The sequence below is a fragment of the Stegostoma tigrinum genome, chromosome 45 (genome assembly GCF_030684315.1).
Source record: "Stegostoma tigrinum isolate sSteTig4 chromosome 45, sSteTig4.hap1, whole genome shotgun sequence".
Lineage (NCBI taxonomy): Eukaryota > Metazoa > Chordata > Chondrichthyes > Orectolobiformes > Stegostomatidae > Stegostoma > Stegostoma tigrinum.
Genome location: NC_081398.1, coordinates 7,602,285 through 7,626,238, shown reverse-complemented (window position 1 = coordinate 7,626,238; position 23,954 = coordinate 7,602,285). Strand labels below are relative to the sequence as shown.

The 23,954-nt window shown below is 41.6% G+C and overlaps 1 protein-coding gene across 6 annotated transcripts in view; it reads right to left on the bottom strand.

Annotated features, from left to right (window-relative positions):
- LOC125448629 (GRB10-interacting GYF protein 2-like) overlaps positions 1–23,954 on the bottom strand; it is a 105,918-nt gene that overhangs the window by 52,868 nt on the left and 29,096 nt on the right. For all 6 annotated transcript variants that reach the window (XM_048524040.2, XM_048524039.2, XM_048524044.2 and 3 more), the window contains 5 exons: positions 12,612–12,676; positions 7,406–7,535; positions 5,918–6,013; positions 2,769–2,880; positions 1,260–1,368 (listed from right to left, as the gene is read on the bottom strand). In XM_048524040.2, the coding sequence (XP_048379997.1) occupies positions 1,260–1,368; positions 2,769–2,880; positions 5,918–6,013; positions 7,406–7,535; positions 12,612–12,652 (488 nt within the window). In that variant the 5' untranslated portion in view covers positions 12,653–12,676. The remainder of the gene's footprint in view (positions 1–1,259; positions 1,369–2,768; positions 2,881–5,917; positions 6,014–7,405; positions 7,536–12,611; positions 12,677–23,954) is intronic.

Genomic DNA, 23,954 nt, shown 5'->3' with positions numbered 1-23,954 from the left:
ATAGATTGCCCATGCAGCAAGTGTGGCAGAAGATGGCTTCAAGTGCATCAGTTTTTTTTTTAAACAGACTAATGCACGGGGTTCCTTTTATCATCGTTAATAGGGATGTCTGTGGAGGCTCCTCGAATTAGCTGTTTACCTATCCATGGCCGATCATGGCTGATTAGCTGATCTCAGTCATCTCAACAGGCTGGGCAATCACTATTAGTGTCTTTGTTGCTTGCTAGGTGGACAGGGAAGAATCACCCACTAAAGCCTCTACTTTTAAGCATCCATCTACCGTAAAACAGACAGCTTACAGCCAGAGGTCCGAAAGCTGGCCAAAGCCATATAATTAGGCTCTTGCCTTAAGAATGGCCAATAAGTGGAGTGCTGAAGGACTGCTGAGACCAGCGAACCATACAAATGCCAGAGTCAGATATTTAAGGGAAGGAAATCAGAAAATGCAAGAAACATATGCTTTTCTAGAAACCAGTGAGGCAACAACAGGATTAATGGATTTGAGCTCTGTGCAGTTATTTCATTTTGTGCCTGAACCAATTCCGACCTCACCATTTAGAATTTCAAGACGTCATCCAGTGCCTCTGAATAAAAGTTGTCGCATTTGTGATAATATTGTAACAATTAAAATGTCCCTCAGGATTTGATTAATTCTGTGGGTTAGTTTATTTAAAACAGAAAAGCACAAAGACAGTCACGACTGCATATACAAGTTACAAACCCTCAGCAGACAAACTGCCAGGCAGAACCGCAACACTACAAACACAGGACATGGAGCACTTAAACGTGAATTCTCTTAAAGGCAAGGTATACTTACATCACAACAGTGAGAAAGTTCATAGCATCAGATTCTTTCTCCTAATATTATTCATATCTCCTGACATTAAGCATGTTCAGCAGCTGCCATGCAAGCATTATCTCATAATGCAGCTGATGTACAAACTACACAACACTGCAGTGTGGATTCAAAATGTTGATGCAAATTGAGCCATTCAACTTCCACACATCTATACATGGATCGAAGAAGGGCATATCATTACTGCCGTATCCAGGTCCTGCAGGAAAGATTCTAGTCCAATACCAGGATAAATATGGCTTTAAATGCAGAATTTTCAGCAGCATTCACAGCAACTTTTCAACTTGAATGGTTCAGAACACAAGAATGGAGGACCATCCCCCAACTTCATTAAAAACCTGTTAGCCATCTTCAACCTCCCCAGGCTCCTGTCAAATTGCAAATAACACCTGCTGCAACATACCTTTCTTCCCAGCTTTGACTTCGCAGCATTTCACGCGCTCCACGGCCAAACCCCCCTTCACCATCTTCAAAACTTCTTTGGTAGTAACCACTTTCACCTCTTCCTCGACCTGTGGGGTTGACAGACAAGGGAAATAACAAAATGCGCTACAAAATAATTTCCTGATTCTGACCAGAGGTGTCCAAAAATGACAGTTTTGGTCTCATTAGGTCAGGAATGATATTATTGCCACAGAGGCAGTGCAAGGAAGTATCACCAGTCTTGTGCCCGAGATGATAGAAGGCCCTATTGACAGTATGGCTTAATTGGGCTTTATCCTCTAGAGCTTCAAAGAATCGGAAGTGAATTCATTGATACTTAAACTACTGAAACGGACAGGCAGGGTAGATGTAGGTAAGAGACTTTCCATAGTTTGTGAGCCTGTGTCTCTCACGTCCGAATTTGAGATAATATTAAAAGCAAAAAAATGACAACTGTGATCTAACAGATTACTTTTGAAAAGAATTACTTTTTTGTAACAAAAGAACAAATAAGTTTGGCAAAGTCTGGAACCATACAGCAATAATTGATCTTTGTTTTAAAGATATTATGAAAACATGGTTTCTCCAGAACCCATGAGTCAGACAGAACTGTAATTAATGGGAAGGACCACATAGAATACAGAGATAACATTATGAGAATGACAAACTGACTGGGATAACTTGCCTTAGATACTAATTGGAATGTCATATGAAAGTATAGATGGAATTGATTATTGACAGCTTTCTCTTGAGATTACGTGCCCTTACTCAAAACTTTCTAAAACGTTTTCTCTCCACATGGTTATGACATCTCATTTGGTGGCCAAATCATCTAATTTGATTCTCCTTTTCTAAAAGAGAATCAAATTAGATGATCTGGCCACCAAATGAGATGTCATAACCATGCGGAGAGAATATACACACTCATGTACGTGGAGTAAGATTTTACAGCAAGATATTACAACAAGACTAAGTGGACACCTTAAGCTAGTACCTTAAGGGATATTTTATCAGGCGAAGACTTGTCTTTACTGTACAATTAAATGCAAATGCTGAATATGCAGGTGATCAGAGATGCACAAAGCTGTTGGTTTTTTTTGTTACGTATGGTACAGAGGTTGGACAGAGTGGAACAGAAATTGGACAGAGGTGGGTCACAGCCAGGTGGCATACTGGACTTCAGTTCAGCCAGTCAGATTTTCTTTCCAAGGTAACACAGTTAATCTGCATACCAGTGTCATCTTGTGGTCCGAGTGGCACAGTAACATGATAAATGAAACAGCCAGGCAGCATCTAATTTAAAAAAATGCACTGCCACTTGGGCAAATAGGGGTCGATGGAGATGGGACAGTAAACTGGATTTGGGTAAGTCAACTGTGATTTTGATGTCAGGTTGAGCAGGTTCAAGCTGCCACATGGCCTATTCTTGCAATCGTGCTGGTTCCCTGGCAGATCACAGCTTGCACATGCTGCAGTTCTGGTTTCTTACCTCGGCCTCTTGTACTGCCTCGGCCTCTGACAACCCCTGCTGATGGGGCTCCTCCTCCCCGCCCCATCAACCTCATCACTGCAGAGCTGTTCACGGACATAGAAAAATTTCTCTATGCAGAAACAAAAAGGCAGGGCTTTCAGTTTAAGGTAATTCCATAAAAAAAACATAGATCTCCCTACCTTGCAACAATGTCAAGGCTGTTAAGACTGACACATTTTCATAAAGACCATGAGTCACAGAAGCTTATTTGGTACAAATGTCACATTTAAATCTGTGCAAAAGACCTATTTTCTTGCCCAACTGCCTTGACAAGTCAATTGCATAAAAAATTCTCCCTGTACGATTCTAAAACCTATCCACTTTTTTCTGACCCGAGATGAAGCTGCTTAGATAATATTTTTAATTCTGAATACGTCAAGTTGCAATAACCTACAATTCAGCAGCAATTGCTTTGAATTAGCAACGGTATTTAAAACCCACAAGATCAGCCACTATGGTCATTGAGGGACAAGAAAAAAAAATCGCAGTGATAGAATGTATACAGGGTGGCCTCGTATATTCCACCCTCCATAAACTGGCGACCGCCCAAAACTCCTCCAACTGGGTCTCACTCATTGAAAGTTCCATTCAATCCAACCAACCCACACCAGTTAGAATTTAGGCTTTTCTTGATCCAAAGTATAGAACACAGAACATTACAGTACAGTACAGGCCCTTCCGCCCTCGATGTTGTGCCGACCTGTCATACCGATCTGAAGCCCATCTAACGTACACTATTCCACGTACGTCCATATGCTTGTCTAATGACGACTTAAATGTACCTAAAGTTGGCAAATCTACTACCATTGCAGGAAAAGCGTTCCATTCCCTTACTACTCTCTGAGTAAAGAAACTACCTCTGACATCTGTCCTAGATCTTTCACCCCTCAATTTAAAGCTATGCCCCCTTGTGCTCGCCGGCACCATCCTGGGAAAAAGGCTCTCCCTACCACCCTATCTAACCCTCTGATTATTTTACATGTTTCAATTAAGTCACCTCTCAACCTCCTTCTCTTTAACAAAAACGGCCTCAAGTCCCTCAGCATTTCCTCGTAAGACCTTCCCTCCATACCAGGCACCATCCTAGTAAATCTCCTCTGCAGCCTTTCCAAAGCTTCCACATCCTTCTTATAATGCGGTGACCAGAATTGTATGCAATACTCCAAGCGTGGCTGCACCAGAGTTTTGTACAGCTGCAGCTTAACCTCTTGGTTCCGGAACTCGATCCCTCTATTAATAAAGGCTACAACACTGTATACCTTCTGAACAGCCCTGTCAACCTGGGTGGCAACTTTCAAGGATCTGTGTACATGGACACCGAGATCTCTCTGCTCACCTATACTACTAAGAATCTTACCATTAGCCCAGTACTTTGCCTTCCGGTTACTCCTACCAAAGTGCATCACCTCACACTTGTCTGCATTAAACTCCATTTGCCACCTCTCAGCCCAGCTCTGCAGCTTATCCATGTTTCTCTGCAATCTACAGCATCCTTCGTCACTATCCACAACTCCACCTATCTTAGTGTCATCTGCAAATTTACTAACTCATCCTTCTACGCCCTCATCCAGGTCATTTTTATAAATGACAAACAGCAGTGGACCCAACACCGACCCTTGCGGTACACCCCTAGTAACTGGTCTCCAGGATGAACATTTCCCATCAACTACCACCCTCTGTCTTCTTTCAGCAAGCCAATTTCCGATCCAAACTGCTATATCTCCCATAATCCCATTCCTCTGCATTTTGTACAATAGCCTACTGTGGGGAACCTTATCAAACGCCTTGCTGAAATCCATATACACCACATCAACCGGTTTACTCTCATCTAACTGTTTGGTCACCTTCTCAAAGAGCTCAATAAGGTTTGTGAGGCACGACCTACCCTTCACAAAACCGTGCTGACTATCCCTAATCAATTTATTCTTTTCTAGATGATCATAAATCCTATCCCTTATAACCTTTTCCAACACTTTACCAACAACCTGAGGTAAGGCTCACTGGTCTATAATTACCAGGGTTGTCTCTACTCCCCTTCTTGAATAGGGGAACCACATTTGCTATCCTCCAGTAGTCATCTTCCCTCACTCCATCCGATCTGTGTAACCTCCATGAACTCACTAACGCAAGGTCTCCGCTGTACTCTAATTCTAGCCTTCTGCATGCCCGGACTTTAATCATTCCAATTTGAGAGACCACAGCTGCTTGGGTCCTAAGATCTGGAATTCCTGCTCTATAAAAACACACCACTGCTCTTCGTCTTTAAGGTGTTATTTAAAGCCCCCCTCTCTCGATCCATAATATCCCCCTTTGTGAGACAGTAAAATCTTGTCCCTACAAAGGACCTTGGGATGCTCTATTCTGAAGTGGCTACACAAATACAGATTGTTGTTGTCATAATAAACAGTTGCATGTTAAGATATCCAAATTCACTCCACATTTCAGCAGCTATATCTCCTACAGTAAAAAAGACTGAATTGAACACAATATGAAGTATGCAATGACCCAAAAGGGCAGCATGAGCATCAATTCATTTTGGTCACATTATCCTACCTGCTTTATATAATGGGTGTACTGCTCTGCTGCAGCCAATGCTTGGATTTCTGACAGCAATACTAAAGGCAATTTGAGGCTGGACAACTTAATTCCCTTCTTCCTGAGATGCACTGTAACTAAAGTGAGACTAGTTTCTCGCAAAGACCCAGATAGCAACTACCAATCTAGATATTTCAACTTTTAATGCATAATTAAGCCAAGTGCTGAATTTAGGCAGGCAGGTCCAAGAGGATAAGATATAAAGTTGTAATGCAGCAGATATTCAGGCATTAATGCAGGAATGAATGCACGGTATCAATGTAAAGTTGATTCATCTTCCCTGCAGTCTACGTGGGGACGAGGGGAAGCAACTGAAATATTTACTCTCATGGCCACAGCTATATTTTGAGTTGAAGTTTATCAGCAGTGTCCTAGTTTGAGTCCACAACAGTATGAGACCTTGAACGAGTCTAGTTGGCACAGTACTGCTCAGTTCAAAGAAAAACTAATGTTTACGCACTGCACCCAGCAGTATTTGTAGGTTTTAAACAAAACACATTAACTCAACCCACCTGCTCTTCCTCTGTAAGAGGTACAAGTGCTAAAGGCAGAAGTGGCTCATCTTGTAAGACAGCCAGAAATTCTTTGTCCGACAACTCTTCGGGAACCTTACAAAATAAAACCAGAAACAAGTCTCAGCATGTGCACTGGGTTTCTTTGGTGACTTAACTCAGAGCTGTTGGTTATGCATCCAGCGCTAGAAGGTTTTGCAATGCCCCATGCACCACTGATGTGTTAATATTCTCAATTACTTACTGAAAGCAGGACAGCAAACCAATTTTTCAAGATTCTAAGGGGGTTTGATGGGATAAGCAGTGAGAGCAAATTTTCTCTCTGGATGAGTCTACAGACTGGACACCGCTTCAAACAAGGGGTCTCCCTTTACAGGCAGAGCAGAGGATGGCATTTCTTATGGGGTGATTAGCATTTGGAAATCTGGACACTGGGTTGCAGAATATATTCAAAGACTTGTCAAACAGCCTCAAACTACCAGGGAGTTAGAAGTTAAGTGGGTGGGAGATAATAGCAAGACAGACAGGGAAATGGATTTTAGGTCACAACCAGATCAACCGCAATCTTAACGAATGCAGCCTTGAAGGACTGAGTTGCCTACTCGGCTCTTATTTCTTATATTCTAAACAAGGCAGCAAATGAAGAGGTCTGGTAAGTAATTGCTAATTTTTTTTGTGTGGCTTCGGGCAATAGGGGGGTGGGAAAAAAATAGAAGAGGGAGACAGAAAACAGTAACTGATGTCTGACGGGTCTAGGCCCAAAACGTCAGCGTTCCTGCTCCTCTGACACTGCTTGGCTGGCTGTGTTCATCCGAGTTTCCACCTTTGTTCACTAACTCAAATTCACAAGGTCCTGCTTCAGTTCAATCAATTTACACCATCATTTTCTTGCATTCAGTTGCAAAAAGACCTGGATAATGGTCTTGAATGCTCACATCCAGACATGCCCACTCTGGCAATTAAAACATCCAACATCCAAACTCAAGTACTGGTGGGCAACTAGTTTCAAATTCAAAGGTCAAAGAGTAGTCTTTTTGTTCACAAGGTGGAACAGAGTCTCTGCCAACGAGATTTTTCATTTCAAAAAAAGACAAAGTGAAAGTCACATCCAAAAATAAATAGGGAGGTGCTGATCCTAGGATAATCAGACAGTGGTACCATCGTTTCTCATGACTGCTTCCAGACAGCTCCCCTAAATTTTATGCTGCTGCACATGCCCAGAAATCATTTTCTTTCCTTATCTGACTACATTGCTGTTACTTCTTCCAGACAATGCTAGGTCACTACGAATGGCAAAGAATTTTCACACAAAATAATCAGCGCACAAGAGACTGTTGAAAAAAAAACTCAGCACATCATGGCCAGACACAATTTGGCTTGTACTTTACACATCAGAAACATTCCTGAACTGACAAATGTTGGAAAGTTACAGAAGAGTACAGGCAGTATACAAGGGAAAATGCAACCAATTATGCTTATTAAAAGTACCTTGTTATCTTTCATATAAAGTGCTAGCATTTCCTCTCTTCCATATCGATAATCTGCTAGTTTGTATTTTGGCAATGCAGGTGAAGGAGGTGGGGATGCAATACTTCCACCACTGGACAATGCACGAAGCCTGTAACAACAGAATACAATTCATTCCAGGGTCATCCAATAAGATCAGTTTAAAATTCCGAAATTATCGATAGGGATTAAACCAGAGTCCTTCCTAGAGCCAGGGGTGTGGTGCAATAAAGCGTGCTAGGATACATCAGTCACCAGCACACACAGCTAATAAAAAATGACTGAATGATAATGTAGTGAATCTAAATATATTTATACAGTACCCTACACTTCTTAACCATACCAATTTGGCCTGTATCAGTTGGGAAGCAGAGTTCTGCTCAAGTTTGTCCAGGGCTAGATCCTCTCTCCCACAGCAGCATTTAAATGATGCTCAGATTTCTCCTCCTTGTACTGATGAGCGCCGTTAGAATTGCACCCACACACGGCCATGCTAAACTGCCCGTAGTGTTCAGGGGTGTGTGGGTTATAGGGGAATGGGTCTGGGTGGGATGCTCCAAGGGGCGGTGTGGACTTGTTGGGCCGAAGGGCCTGCTTCCACACTGTATGGAATCTAATCTAATCTAATCCAATCCTACTGTCAAGCAGAATGGCTCATAGCAATAAGGGAAAATGCCCAGGAACTGTGTTAAGGCACAGTCACAATTGACTGAATATCCCCACTTTGCTGAAAGATTCCAAGGGGTAAATTTTAGTCGCTCAAGTGAACTATTTTTGAAGGAGTTAAAGTTTATTATTTTATGTAAAGTTCAAGACAGACAACACAAAAGTATGTCAGCATCTGATAGAAGGGTTGCCCCAAATCTTGTTCCCTCAAGACGAGTGTACTTTTATAATTGTGTTCATGCTATGCGGGTGTCATGATTAAAGCCAGCATTTATTGCCTATTCCCACCAGGCTTTAAGAAATGGCGGTGTGATGTCATCTTAAATCATGCGATATAGGTGTATCCTTGTGTTTTTGGAAAATTCCACGATTTTGACCTGGTATGATTGAGGGACAATGACATAGTTCCAAATAGGATAGTAAGTGATTTGAGGGGAACTTGGAGGTGGTGTTGCTCCCATGTATTTGGTACCCTGGCCTTTTAGATGGTAAAGTTCACATTTTGGAAGGTTTGTACTGTTGAAGGAGTCTTGGTTAATTGCTGCAGTGCACCTTGTAGAGGGTACACAGCTGCCCCATGCATTTGTGGTGGACAAAGTGCTAGTCAAGCGGATTGCTTAGTCTTGGAAGGTGCTGAAACTCGGAGTGTTGTTGATGCTGCTGCCATTTTAATGGTGCTTAACTTGCGTTTTGCAAACGGTAGGGAGATTTTAGTGAATAAGGAGATGAATACATCTTGATGTATTCATCTCCTTATTTATATGTGAGATCCACTTTTACCTTTGGGTTTTGGAACTAACAGTTCTTTCTTTCATGGCTAAATACTGGTAGCACAGATCACTGCATCAGAAAAGCTCCTTATTCAGTCATTTAAGTGTATCTTGAACAGCAGTAATCTCCTGGCTGGCCTTTCCACCAACAAAATGCCTCTCAGTTAGGGAGAAGGGTTTATTAACATTCTTGCATAGACCAGAATTGTGTAAATCACCCAAAAAGAAAACAGGCCATTCAGCCCCCAACAGGTCCATGCTGATGATTATGCTCCATATGGGCCTTCTTCCACCCTCGTCCATTACAGCACATCAACTTATGATACAAAAGGGAGAGGGACGGAAGTCTGACACGATACCAGAGTTAAGGTCAATATTTCCGGTAAGCTGTCTAAGTATGCAGATAACAGGGAAGTGCCTCTTGCAAGCAGCAGCCAATTTAACACATTTGTATACACATATGAACAGATTCAAGAACAACTTCATCCCTGCAGTTATCAGACTTCTGAATGGACTTTAATGTTAATATTGATCTCTGTTTGCACTTCCTGGCAACTGTAACACTGTTCTGTTACACTGATGTAACTGTACAGCACAGTCTGTCTGCAAAGTATGTAAGACAACACTTTTCACTGTACCTCAGTACACGTGACTGTAATAAAACAAATCAAACGTGACTGTCTGCAGAAATCTTAAAACTGCCCATAAGCTGGGGACTCTGGGAAGGAATCGCCTTTCAAGGTAAAAGTCAGGCGTGTAATGGAATACTCTCATGGTTGACTGCATGACCACGGTTCCAACAACACTGAAGCAGCTTAACACTATTCAGGACAAAGCAGTCTGTGTGATTGACATTCCACTCAAACTTTGCTCTCTTCATCACCAACATACAGCAACAGCTGTCCCTTTGGCAATGATCTTTGCGTCCTCACTGTCCACTGTAGTAGTACCAGAAGATTGGAGGGGGCAAATTGTTGGGCCAAAGGGCCTGTTTCCACACTATAGGGAATCCAATCTAAAAAACGTCATTCCCTTGTTCAAGAAAGGGAATAGGGATAATCCTGGAAATTACAGACTGGCTAGTCTTACTTCTGTGGTCGGCAAATTATTAGACAGGATTCTGAGAGACAGCATTTATGATTATTTGGAAAAGCACAGTTTGCTTAGAAATAGTCAGGAAGGCTTTGAAGGGGGCAGGTCACGCCTCACAAGCCTTATTGAATTCTTTGAGGAGATGACGAAACACGATGAAGGTGGAGTAGTGGATGTGGTGTACATGGATTTTAGCAAGGCATTCGATAAGGTGCTGCATGGTAGGCTCATCCAGAAAGTAAGGAGGCATAAAATTCAGGGAAATTTGGCTGTCTGGATACAAACTGGCTGTACAACAGAAGACGGTGGTAGTAGATGGAAAGTATTCAGCCTGCAGCTCGGTGATAGTGGCATTCTGCAGGGATCTGTTCTGGGATCTTTGCTCTTTGTCATCTTTAAAAATGACTTGGTTGAGGAAGTGGAAGGGTGGGTTAGTAAGTTTGCCAATGGCACGAAGGTTGGTAGAGTTGGGGACAGCGTGGAGGGCTGCTGCAGTTTGCAATGGGACATTGACAGGATGTAGGGCTGAGCAAAGAAGTGGCAGGTGGAATTCCCCAGAAGAGAGTGAAGTGATGCATTTTGGAAGGGTGAATTTGAATGCAGAATACAGGGTTAATGGCAGGATTCTCGGCAGTGTGGAGGAACTGAGGGATCTTGGCATCCACGTCCAGAGATCCCTCAAAGTTGTGACCCAAGTTGATAGGGTTGTAAAGAAGGCGCATGGCATGTTGGCTTTCAGTGGCAGGGAAATTGAGTTTAATTGAGTTAAAGTTATGTTGCAGCTGTATAAAACTCTGGTTAGACTGCACTTGGAATATTATGCTCAGTTCTGGTCACCTCATTATTGGAAAGATGTGGCAGCTTTAGAGAGGATGCAGAGGAGATTTACCAAGATGCTGCCTGGACTGGAGGGCATGTCTTTTGAGGGAAGGTTCAGAGAGCTAGAGCTTTTTTCATTGGAATGAAGAAGGATGAGAGGTGACATGATAGAGGTTTACAAGATGATGAGAGGCATGGATAGAGTGGAGAGTCAGAGACTTTTTCCCAAGGCAGAAATGACTATTATGAGGGGCTACAATTTTAAGGTGGATGAAGGAACGGATAGGGGAGATGTCAGAGGTAGATTCTTCACATTGTGGTGGGCACGTGGAGCGCGCTGCCGGCAGTAGTAGTGGAGTCACATACTTTTACAGACTTTTAAGCGACTCTTGGATGGGCACATGGAGGACAGTAAAATGTAGGGTATGTAGATTGATCTTAGGAGGATAATAGGTCAGCACAACATCGTTGGCCGAAGGGCGTGTACTTAGCTGTACTGTTCTATGTTCTAACAGCTATGTGTACCATCTACAAGGTAACACTGCAACAACTCACTTGCATCTTTCGCGACAGAGAAGAATGAGGGCAGCAGACATTTGGAAAAACCACCACTTGCAAGTTCCTGAGCCTCTCACTATTCCTACTTGGAATGGTATCACTATCTTTTCATTGACAGTGGGATTTCTGGAGAAGGGTCCAGACCTGAAACGTTAGCTTTCCTGCTCCTCTAATGTTGCTTGGCCTGCTGTGTTCATCCAGCTCTACACCTTGTTATTTCACTATCTTTTCACTGCTGCTGCTGGGTCAAAATCCTGGCATTTGTTCTCTAACAGCACTAGGTGTTCCCACGATTACAGCCACTAAATAAGGAAGATCAGGTCCACATCTTTTTGGCGGCAACTAGGAAGAGCAATACATGCCGGCCTAGGCAGTAATGCCCACGTTCCACAAACAAATAAATCAAAACAAGCAAGTTTGAAGAAACATTTACTTGGATTTATTTAACACCACAGCAAGATTGAAGAACTAATTTTAGGGCACGTATACATGGATAAATTTTTAAAAAGGGTACAGAGGTGAAATAACATTAAAATGTTCATCAGCTATGCAGCAAAATAAATACAACTGCTAGCCACCCTAGTAAGAGATAAATCCTCTTTCTGGGATGCAAACATGGCTCTATTAAAAAAACATTCAAACACAGTGGCACTTGTAGGCATTAAAGTATTTAAAGAGAAGGTTGTGAGTGTATGTTTCTGCCAGGCTCAAGGAGGTCAGACTGCAAAATGACTGATGGAAGTGTACTGATTAACAAACAAGGCATCCATTAATGTGGGTGAGCTTAGCATTTTCATTTTTTGTACTGTATTAGTTTGTATAATTACAAACAAGTGTGGTTTGATAAAAAAAAAGACTGCTATTAATTTTCACTGATGTTGAAATCCACTGTAACTGAAGGGTACAAAGGCCCAAGGCACAGTAGAAGTCAGCATCTGGATGCACAAAGCAAAGTCCCCAGTACCCTACAAACTTCTTATACACTCAATTATCACAGAAAGTAGTTGTAATTTACACTTCACAACAGCAGACTGTATGACAAGCGGACTTGATCGCTAAAGGTGTCTTCATGGAGACTGCACCAATAATTATTTTGACAGTTAACTGCCAAGCTTTGTTTAAATATTAGTTGCAAATTCCTCAACCAATCAGCATTTACTCTTATAGTATAAATGTTGTTTCCTCTTTACTTTAGTATTTCTTATGGACTGTCCTGATGAGGGCATGATGTAAATCTCCAACAAACATGTCCTTTCTTGGAAAGTGTTATGGTTATACATTACCATTCAGGTCCAAAGTTGAGCGTCTGCGTCTCTGCTGCCATTTCCTTGTCTTCTGACAAACAGCTCTACAACATTAAGAACAAAAGTTAAGCATGGCAATAAACTTTCCTCCAGAACTACTTATCGTTTGCATCTTCTTTTCTGTCAATCTCTGTTAAGACCACAACACTGCCAAAATGCCAGTTTCAAGACTTCACTGGGAGGAGCTAGTATGAAATATATAAGCTGAGCCACAAGCAACACTACCAACTGATGTTACCTTCCTCGGTTCTTGGGATCATGCTCCAGATTGGCAGGATGTGCAAAGAACCGATTCTACAAATCCAAACGCCGTCACTGTTACCCTGGCTCAACGGCAACACTCTCAGCTCTAAGGTCATTTCGATTAAGTGCCAAAGAATAAGGAGCAGCCACAGAACTGCATGTCAACGTGGGATCAAGTCATAGTGAATGAAATGGAATAACTAAGAAGGGAAACACTCAAAAACAATATTTGGGTACTCCTCTAAAACACTGTCAAAGGTAGCGGAGTGAAATAATCCATTTCACCAGCAGTGACAATTGTGCACAAAGCCCTAAGGGAACAGGCGAACAACTTAATCTTTGCATCTCTGAATGCCACTCTTCAAGCAAGTTTTGAGGTAGAATGTGGAGGAATGCCTGGATGAAATGTTCACCACTTGTTCTGGTCCATGGCTGAGTGGCCAACTTAACAGAAACAGAAAGTTAAAGTATTTACCAAAAGGGAAATGGTTCCCATTCATCACACTATGTAGCTGAAAGGAGGAAACATGCAGGTACACAAGGAGTTCAATTGGATACGCCTCTTAAACGATTCACAACAATGAGCAAAAGAGAGCAGTGAATTTCAGTTTGAAGAACTGGAGGGCCATCAAAACCTGTGGATATAACTGTCTTCCCACTGCAAGCACAGTCAGGTCAGCTTGTAAGAGACAAAAGGCAGTAAAATGGTTAGTGATAATGGGAACTGCAGATGCTGGAGAATCCAAGATAACAAAGTGTGAAGCTGGATGAACACAGCAGGCTAAGCAGCATCTCGGGAGCACAAAAGCTGACGTTTCGGGTCTAGACCCTTCATCAGAGAGGTCTAGGCCCGAAATGTAAGGTTTTGTGCTCCCGAGATGCTGCTTGGCCTGCTGTGTTCATCCAGCTTCACACTTTGTTATCGCAGTAAAATGGTTATTGGGGGCGACTTAAAATAGATCACCCAGTTTGTGTTTAGATACAGCCTGTGAAGTTGCCCTCACCACCAAACTGAAAGAATCAAATTCTTTTAAGTGCAGCGCAACTCAAAAGTCAACAATTTCAAAACCACTCGTTTCACAAACCACAAAGCTCTTTAAATTGCAATCATTGATGACAGCTTACAGAAGTTACTGCTCATTTCAGCACAGATTCTTTCTACGTTCAATTATAGATGCGAACTATTCTCTCCTCCCACCCAGACAGAAACAAAAGAACTTCCTCCCAAACACCAAAATAAATGGAATAATACCAAAAAGACCAAAACACTGAACACACAGTGCAAAAATGCTTACTGCCAAATATTACTACTTTCACCCATTTAATATTGAACAGAAAATGGACTCAGTGCACTAGTTTTTCAGAGGTCTGCAGTGATGCAAAAAAAAACAAATTAATATTTACCACTTACCAACAAAGACTCTGACAGCAGTAATAAACAAAAATCAACTTATATTGAGGCAATATTGTGCTTAAAGTTGCAAAGCTATTAAATCTAGTGAAATTTCACAGCCTCATCACAAGGGCTCACCCTTGAACTAATCTTCCATTTAATATCAAGGTCACACAGCCAGAAAGTGGAGATAAATTTTGTGCCACGACAGAATGGACACAAGGAATAGTTAATTCATGCAATACACTCCAAGGTTACCAGCCTGCCATACTGCACCAAGTTTCGCTTGCAGGGTTGTATAGTGGGAAGAAACGTATCTGAACTGCACTAGAGTCTTGGCAAGTACTATGGAAAGCTCTCTTTTCTGCCTCCTTTTAATCTATATTCTGGTTTAACCAAATAATAACATATGGAGCAGGCAATTATGCTGGTCAAACATTACCTGAAAGTCCTACCTACTTTAAATGGTTTACACACTTTACATTATTTTGGTTCTATCCTATGAAGTTGGATTTGTATAGCTACTTTCAGAATCTCCAAAACTGCTTTACAAAGAATCATTTTAAAAGGGCAGTCTTGGTTATTGGAAAGTGGAGCTAATGTTCACACAGCAAAATCTCAAAAAGCAATGTAATGTCACCAGATGTACCTTTTAATAGCAATAGCTGAAACACAAATACCGGTCAGGTTACGGAGGAGAATTCAGTCGCTTGAGGGGATCTTTTAAAATCTTTGGCTGAGAGCTTAATGTCTCATGCAAAGTGATGGCATTGCACCCCTCATTGGAGCATGATAAGATTGAAAGTTCCAAGTCTGTGGGATTGGACTGTCTCAGATGACAGTGTGCTACCTCAGAGTTGAAGCTCACACATTACCAATGACAGATTAAGTTAGGTGCAGCTTAAAAATGTAAATAATTTTCAGGGCAAAATTGTGGAAGCTTGTCTCGTGTACAGATCAGTAACACCACGACGACTATTTCAAGGGGAGCTTAGTACTCAAAGCAGCACTGCTTACTATAATTATCACCTCATGTTCATTAGCTTCAGGGTGGTATTTTGGGTGTCCGAGAACTGACTCCAACTGTTGGTGCCAGAAAGGATGCTTGTGGGGACTTCAGCCAAAGACAGGCCTAAGTGGCGCAGGGATTGATGTGCACAGAGAGCAACAATTGTCCGAGGAACCACAGTGGGTGGAGGCTGTGGTTCTAAAAGCAATACATTTTAAATGCTCTTACAAACTTGATGAAACATGATCTCTGATCCACGTCTTGAATTCCAAAGTACTGCTCCCTTCTCCTCCTACCAATGAAACTTCTGACGCACTCCAAGCAGAATATTTATCAACCTGTCTAATGAGATCATTCTAAATAGTCACTGTGGCTACTGATAAGGTTTCAAATCAATATTAAATCCGGATTACTTACAAATCACCACTTGGTGCCAAAAATATTCTCCTAGAAAACAAGATGACCAATGTTTTGATATTGAAGGCTCAGAGACTAACTCTACCACACTTGAGCTTGAGACAGGCCAAGTCAACTCATTTGCAACAAACTGCTACTTAAAATGCGGTCATTGTTAGATAATGTTAAGTGTTCACACCACATGGTGCAAGTAAACTGCAATAAGATTAATGGCTGGTTAATTTACATGTTTATACGAGTGATTGTTGATACAGGGCTGTTAACCAAGCCTGACTCTTCTCAATTTTAAGTTTCATTAGAAGGGCCTGCAAGGACCTCTGGTTCCTGTGTCTCTCAATAAAGCATTCATGCTTAGCTTCTGTACTAGGTCTCATCATTGTCTTTCAATTCTAGGCACCATGATTAAGGAAGGAAATCAAGGCCTTGGAGGTGGTGGAGAGCAGATGTAATAGAATGGTACTGGGGACGGACATGAGGTATGTCTAAAAACAGGAAAAACTGAGGAAGCTAAAACAATGGGTCACAGGACTCCTCAGGATCAGGGGTCAGTCACTTAGGTCAGAGATCAGAATATCTTTCACTGTCAAGGGGTTGTGAGCAACAAACATCAGCCATGATTGGGGAGTGGGTCGAGGAGAGATGCTTTTCAGAGGGTTGGAGTGGACTCGATAGGCCGAATGGCCTGATTCCAAACTGTAGGGATTCTACGAGACGACAAAAATCCAAATGAGAGTTATTTTCCAGAGAATACTTTCTCAATTACAATGAGTTGTATCAATAGTAACTTCTGAAAAGTGAACTGGATAAGCACTGGGAGAGAAGACATTTGCAGAACTACAGGGCAAGAAGGAAAAAAAGCAAAGCAATGGGACTAACTAAACTGATCAAAGTAGTAAGACAGCTTCCATGGGCTGAGTGGCCACCTTTATGCTCAAGAGCAAAAAAGCTATCTAATGAAGCCAAGTTGACATGCACCCCCATCACACACAGGAAAGAAAAGGTCGCACACCTCGCAGCAACACTGTTCTCTCAGGGGGCATATCAGAGAACTGAACAGGAAACTGTGTAGGAAGGAAAACAATTTGCCTGGATTCTTACACATGCAGTACACAAAGCTCTACATTGCATATCTTAATCTGGTGTGCAGAATGGATCAAAAAGGTTTTAGGGTTTCTCATTAGGAAACAAACACCTTTTTGGGAAATGATTACGATCAATTTTCTGTGCACTGTAAACTAGATACTAGCTAAGAGAAATGAACCTCGGTTTTCACCAGGAATTTCAAGTTAAACAATCCTTTGTTTTCATTATTCTCTCTTTTCCCCCAAAATATCAGGCTACATTTTTCAGTAAAAATACAGAACTCTCCTTATGTCTCAGCAGAAAAACTGAACAATGATAAGATCCCAGGAGCCATTCAAGCTCCATCGGAGTTTCCTGCAGCAGCCCCTGCACAAGGTGAACAAACTCAGGGATTGCTCTGCTGAATCAAATAGAGTTTCAACACAGTAGTTACACCAAATTCCAAATCAAGTCAAAACTTTCTGGTGGAACGGGAGAATGCCTGCAAGGAGATGTAATAACATTTTCTTTGCAATACTAAGTAATATATCGGCTTCTGAACATATGAATTAGAAACAAGAGTGGGCCATCTAGGTGCTCAAGACTCATTCACTATTCAGTAAGACCAGGTGTGACTTGACTGTGACCTCAACCATGCATTCAGCCCTGATAACCTCTGACTCCCTTGTTAATCAGGTATCTACCTATCTCTGCCTTGAATACAATAAACAATGGCCCATCTTTGGGCATAGAAGTTCTAAAGACTCGAGAATCTCAAAAAATTGCTCTGAATTATTGTTAAATTGTGTCCTTTTGTTCAATCCTTCCCCACAACAGCAACCAACCATCCTTTTAACCTCCACCCTATTAAGTCCCATTCTCCTAAACTCCAAAGGATATAGGCCCAGCCTGTCTAAACTTTTCTCATACAGAACCTCAGACATCAGCATTTACATCTTTTCTTAAAAGGGCTAAAACAGTGCAAAATTCCAGATATGGCATCAACAATGCCCTGCTCAATGGTGTAAAACATCCCTATTGGTATATCTCATTCATCATGAAACAAATGACAAGATCCAAAATGCCAACTTACTACATCTACGTATTAATTTTGTGATTCACATACCAAGGCAGCTGATCCATCTGTAGCTCAAAGGCTTACGAATTCTCCATTTATATAAAATGCTGCTTCTTGATTATTCCTGCCAAATCACATTTTCCCACGTTATATTTCACCTGCCAAATCTTAGCCCATTCACAAACCATCTATGTCCTTTGCAGGTCATTTCAATGTATCTTCCTACATGTTGTGTCATCAGCAAATTTACTAACTGTACAGTCAAGATTTGTGTACACCCCATTGTGTGGAGGAAAGGCATGCTTTTATATGTACCACATATAAAAGGTATATGAGGACCTCACATTTTAAGGCCAGCCAGTTAAGTGAGGAAATGTATTCTGTAGGTGGACGACTTAGCATGGAGACGAAGGGGCATTTCTTCACCCTAAGAGTGGTGAGCCTGTAGAATTCATTACCACAGGAAGTAGTTGATGCCAAAACATTGACTGTATTCAAGAGGTGACTAGATATAGCACTTGGGGTGACTGGGACCAAAAGTTATGGGGAGAAAGCAGGATTGGGCTATTGAGTTTGATAATCAGCAACGATCATGAAGAATGACAGAGTGGGCTCCAAGGGCTGAATGGCCTCCACCTGCTCCTATCTTCCGCGTTGACTTGTTTCTGAATTTACTTCTGGCAAGGTCCAACAAATACCAAGGAGGTAGATGATTAATGAAGCTGTTTTAATGATGTTAGATGATATACAAATTTGACCCAGAGGCATCTAGTGCATGTTAGTGTCAGTGAGCCTTCCAAAATCACAGGAATAAGCATATAATCCCAAAATTACTGTGCTGTGTGCCTGGATCTTCAGCCAACTCTCTCCATTAAACTTAACTTCCACCAGTTGTTGCAAAAACCAGTTCCAGGATCAGAAGGCAACTGAAGTAGAACTTGAGCTGCACACAGCAGTGGCAGAGTCCTGGAATACCCTTCTCTGCACTTCAGGAACTGATCAGATTCTGAAGGTATTCACGACAGGTCCTGTAATCATCAATTCCTTCTGACTCAGTCACACTCACTCTCCACATTAAAAAATGCAAACAGGATGTCACAGAGAGCTTTCCTTTGCTGTTCTACCTAGTGTCAGAATGGCAAAAACCACCACGTAATAGCAGAAAATTAAGTGACAGGTTTCAGTTCAGAAACTGATGAGGAAAGAAAACTTATTTTGTTGCCATTCCTTTTGACTGGTCTCCTGGCATTCTGTCTTATGGTCAGAGTTCTATGGGGCAGAAGCACTGGCTTTTGGTGCCTTACTATAGCAATCATACTTTGTGATTGTGTCTCCAGAGGCACCCAAGATCTGCACATTTGCACAGGTCACTGGGTTACAGCCAAAAGCAGTGACCTTGGCCAATATCGCCCTTACTTCAGCTAGGCCAGTGCCAAACACCACACAAAACTATTACCAGCTGAGATCTATGTACGGAGCACTGAGTGCAGACATGTTTGAAACTCTCTGGTTTCCATTTCAGATAAGGGAAATTTCTAAACAAATGGACTGGGGGGAATTGAAATTGTAAATGAAGCATTTGATGATATCCAGCTGTTGTCTTGATAAGAATGTTGAAGGGAGTCTTACGAAGTTTGCCAGGCAGTCAAGGAAAACTGTGCAACGGCATTGTAGCTGCATTTGACTCTATCTGCGGGGGAAGAGAAAACTTCAGAAACAGACAAGTACCACCTGGCAGAAGCAAAGGCGGCCAGCTGCAACACAAAGCTTCCCTAGTAGGCACCATGGCCATGTTATTGAACAGGATGTCCTTGGCCTTTTCCAAGACTGAACCTGCCAAGACACTCCCCATTCAAACTGTCAGCATTGCTCGACAAACAGTTTTGTGATATGTTGTGACTTTGAGCTTACTGCACCAATTCAAACCACGTACGTTGTTTTAACCAGAATAGCTGTACTCTCGGCATCAGGATGTGGCGGGAAGGTAAGAGAAAGGGCAGGGCATATTGGCCAATCCAATTCCAGATATACAGAAAATATATTTTAAAAAAGCTTACTCCCATTTTTAGACAGGAGGAAGACTTTAGTCTGTCCTGACTGCTTGTGATTTTTCTGATTTAAGAATGACCCTTGGCACACCACATACTGTTTTGTAATTTACTTCAAAAAGACTTAGCATCAATGCTGCCCTCAGGAGTTTGTTTTAATCTCTGAGATTTACCATTTATGGGCAAAAGAGTTTAGCAGTAAAATCACTTCCTTAGAAGGGGGCAACAGCGTTATTGGGAACAGCAATAGTGAGCAGACATGTTTAATGTATCTCAAATTGACATTTGTCATGAGTCAAAAACAGTTGGAAAGGCTGTACAATTCTACAAATATCGTTGCCAACACAATCTGGCTAATACCATTTCTCAACAGTCTTCATTTAAACTTCCTTTATAACGTCACATTTGCACACACACCATTTTCTACACGACTGCGCAGTGATCCATGCTAGACTGGAATCTAATGCCACTTGAATTTCAGTAACCAGGCAAGTGGGGCCCCAGCACATAGCAGCACCATTGCCAGCATTATTACAGCCAATATGGAGGTGGTTACAGTAAACAAGCTATTTAACTTGGATGGAGATTGCAAGGCTAGAGGGCAAGAGGACAAAATTCACAAGCTTGGAGCAAAGTTAGAGACAACAGATAATACATCTTTCTCTTGTAACAGACAGGGAAATTACATCCCAAAATACAAAATAACATACATGGTTTAGAGGTCCATTTAGAAGTCAACAACCTCAGGTCCATTTTTAAAAAGCAGCTGAATCAATATCACTTGGGAATTCACTTCACCTGCATTATCTTGCACCCAAGAGGGTAACTTTTAAAGGGGTCTCTTTAATGAGGAGAGCTTTAATGGTGGGAAGTTTGTGATGCTTAATACATGGTTGGATTTTTTTGTCGTCCTTTAAGCTTCAACTCTTTTCCCTAGCTGAAGGACTTCAAATTGCTACTTTCCTGCATCGCATTGCCAACAACTTTCGGATTTTAATTCTTTAATGCGATGTGGCCAATGCTGACAAGGCTAACATTCGTCACTGCCCCTTAAAAATGGCTTGTTAGACCATTTCAGAGAGCAGTTCAGACTCAGCCATAACGTTGTGGGTCTGAATTCACACGGAGGCCAGACAGGGTAAGGCCAGCAAACTTCTACCATTAAATTTAGTGACATTGCTTCTGGTGGTGAGAATGGCTTTTACAAATAGTGATGACTAGATTTAAAGGCAAGCTTTAAATTTCAGCCTTAAGAACTAAATTTCACCAGATGCTGCGGTGGTTCTCAGGGCATTAGATTGAGAGAATTTGAGTGTACAGGACAATAGTTTTGAGAGAACCTGGGATTGGGAGATAGGGTGGCAAGGGGCTTGAAGAACAGGCAGTGGTAGTTATTTCCCTCAGATCAGTTCTCTGGCTCTGTTGGAGGCAGCAATCAGGCATGAGTGCTGATTATTTAATGGCAATGCCACCAGACCAAGACAAGGTTTAAAAAAGCTGCATGTGTGCAATGTTAAGAGGCCTCAGAGTTGATCACAGAATCGCCCCATCTCAGGGATCTTCATTCCACAGTCTCTACTAGTGTCAGAGGACAGGGACTTTGCAATCCTAATTGACTGTCCCAGATCTAACGAGACAGATGTAGTGGATAATTTTGCTGCACTTGATCCTAACGATGCTGCGCTGACCTTGCATCAAGCACCTTCTCAAATAATAAACACCTAACCTTCCATGCTGATAAGACATTTAGATTAGTGTACTATGCTGGTCTCCTAATTTAAGGAAGACTGTAAATGCGTGCTAAATGAATACCTGGAATGGATGGCTGACTTATGAATAAACACTGAACATGTTAGGCTCGTTTCCATTGAGTTTAGAAGGGTAAAAGGCAACTTGGTGAAAGCATACATTATGAGTGGCTTTGGACAAATGTGGAAAGCATGCTTCCTCATGAGAGAGAATCTAGAATTTGGAGTCACTGTTTAAAAATAAGGGATTACTTGTTTCAGACGTGTGAGAAGAACATTTTCCTTGGAGGGTCATACGTGTTTGAAACTCTCTTCCTCAAAAGGTCGTGGAAGCAGAGACCTTGAATTTTTAAAAGGTAGGTGGTTAGATTCTTGATGAGCAATGGCTTTAAGGAAGTAGGTCAGAATATGAAGCATTCAGATCAACCATAAGCTGACTGACTGGCAAAATAGGCTTGAGGTTTTCAAAGAAAACTGCAAAATTAATAATCCAGGATTTTTTGTGATCTACCTTTTGTGTTATGTAAGCTCAATAAAAGCTTTCAGAAGTACTCCATATATAATCCAACAAGGTTCTGAACTTACATCCTTTGTGTAGCCCAAACAACCTCAAGTCAGTACTCCTTTAGATTTTAAAGGCCTAGGTACAAGTCTTTAAATCTCGATGTAGAGCTAGCCCTTGGTTCACACTACTGTGTTCAGAAAAATAAAACATGCTAAATGAAAATCACTTTTCTGTGAGAAAATAAGCAGACGTATGTTATGCTCCTGATTTGGAAGTTTTTGGTTAATAGCCTACTTTGATGTATTAACTGAATACCTTTCATACAGAGCACTTATGCAACAGTGCAATTAGATGCTCAAAGAATGATGAATAGCAAGTTGAATGCATAAAAATATGCATCTCCCAGAGAACAAAGTTGTGGCATTGTTGGCACTGAATACAGTATCACTGGCATCTACATTGACAACTTAGCAGCATTTTAATGCATGTGCGGTTACCACAAAGTGAAAATGGAGGTCATGGCAGGTAGAGGTATTCAGGCAAATTTCTTTTTTTTTAAGAAAACCGATTTGAAAACGTGAGATTTGATTTTAAATGGCTACTCACTTGGGTTCTCTCTGCTCTCCACAGTTTTAAGTTTCTTCTCAAGAATTCACGTGCATTCAAGCCATGAGATGACCTACAATTATTCATAATACAACAATGGGCTCACCAGCAGATTCTCATCATCTTAGTTATTTTCACTATTGAAATAAACTAAATCAACTAGCCTCAAATTGTTGCGGCTCCAGAGACTTTAACAGTGCACAGCGGAACAACGTCAATCTAACTTTTACCAAGAAAATGATTTATCGCAAGACCCGGATCAGCCTTTGATTTATATGTTGAGCCTTCAAAAGAATGTCAATGTGTTCACTGCACCAGGGCACTGCTGCCCAAGCTTCAACCCCAAAGGTCTGTTAAAATCCAGCTTTGCTGCACTATAAAGCCTACATCCCTCACAGGGGCCATTGAGAAGACACCCTAGGTCATTGAAAAATACACCAAAAATAATCACCACTACTGCACAGCCTTAGTTTCTTGTCTTGATGCAAATCCAGTCTAGGGATCGTAGCAAAATAGAAGGAAGCCAGTCTGTTGACTCTACATCAGGTCTTTCACTTGCCACGCCTTGCGCGATATCCTAGCAACCCTTTCACCTTCCAAATACTTATTTAGTTCTTCTTTGAAAGGTAATTCTTCAGTATTACACGAGCATTGCAAAAGAGAGGGGAAGATGTTGAAAATACGTGCCTTGCACTCATTAGGATGAATACAGAAATGACAAATTTTAAACAAACAACTATTCAGCACTCTCTTCTCTGCGGTAAAAAGCATTACATTAATCTGTCCTGATGAATAATTTTTCTAAATTTCATTCATGGAGATCACCACACACTCACAATTAGCCTCGAGAATGCTGTAGTGAGCTCCCTTCTTGAATTACTGCAGTTCATATGCTGTAGGTGCATGCAGCAGTGCTAGGGAGGGAGATTCTCGATATTGATCCAATGATTGTAATCGATCGGTGGCATAATTTCAAGTCAGGATGCAAACTGGAGGGGAGTTTGCTGGTGGTAGCTGGCTGTCCTGGCCCTAAGTGGTAGTCATCATGGGTTTGGAAGATGTCAAAGAAATTCAAACCAAAAGGACTGGCAACATTTCGCTTCTCCATAATACAGATAGTACATTCTAAACCCTATGCAGTCACTCTGCAAATGTGTCTTGCCTCAGCTTGCACCGTTCTTCTGGCAACAGCCTCTGGGTGAAAATTCATCAG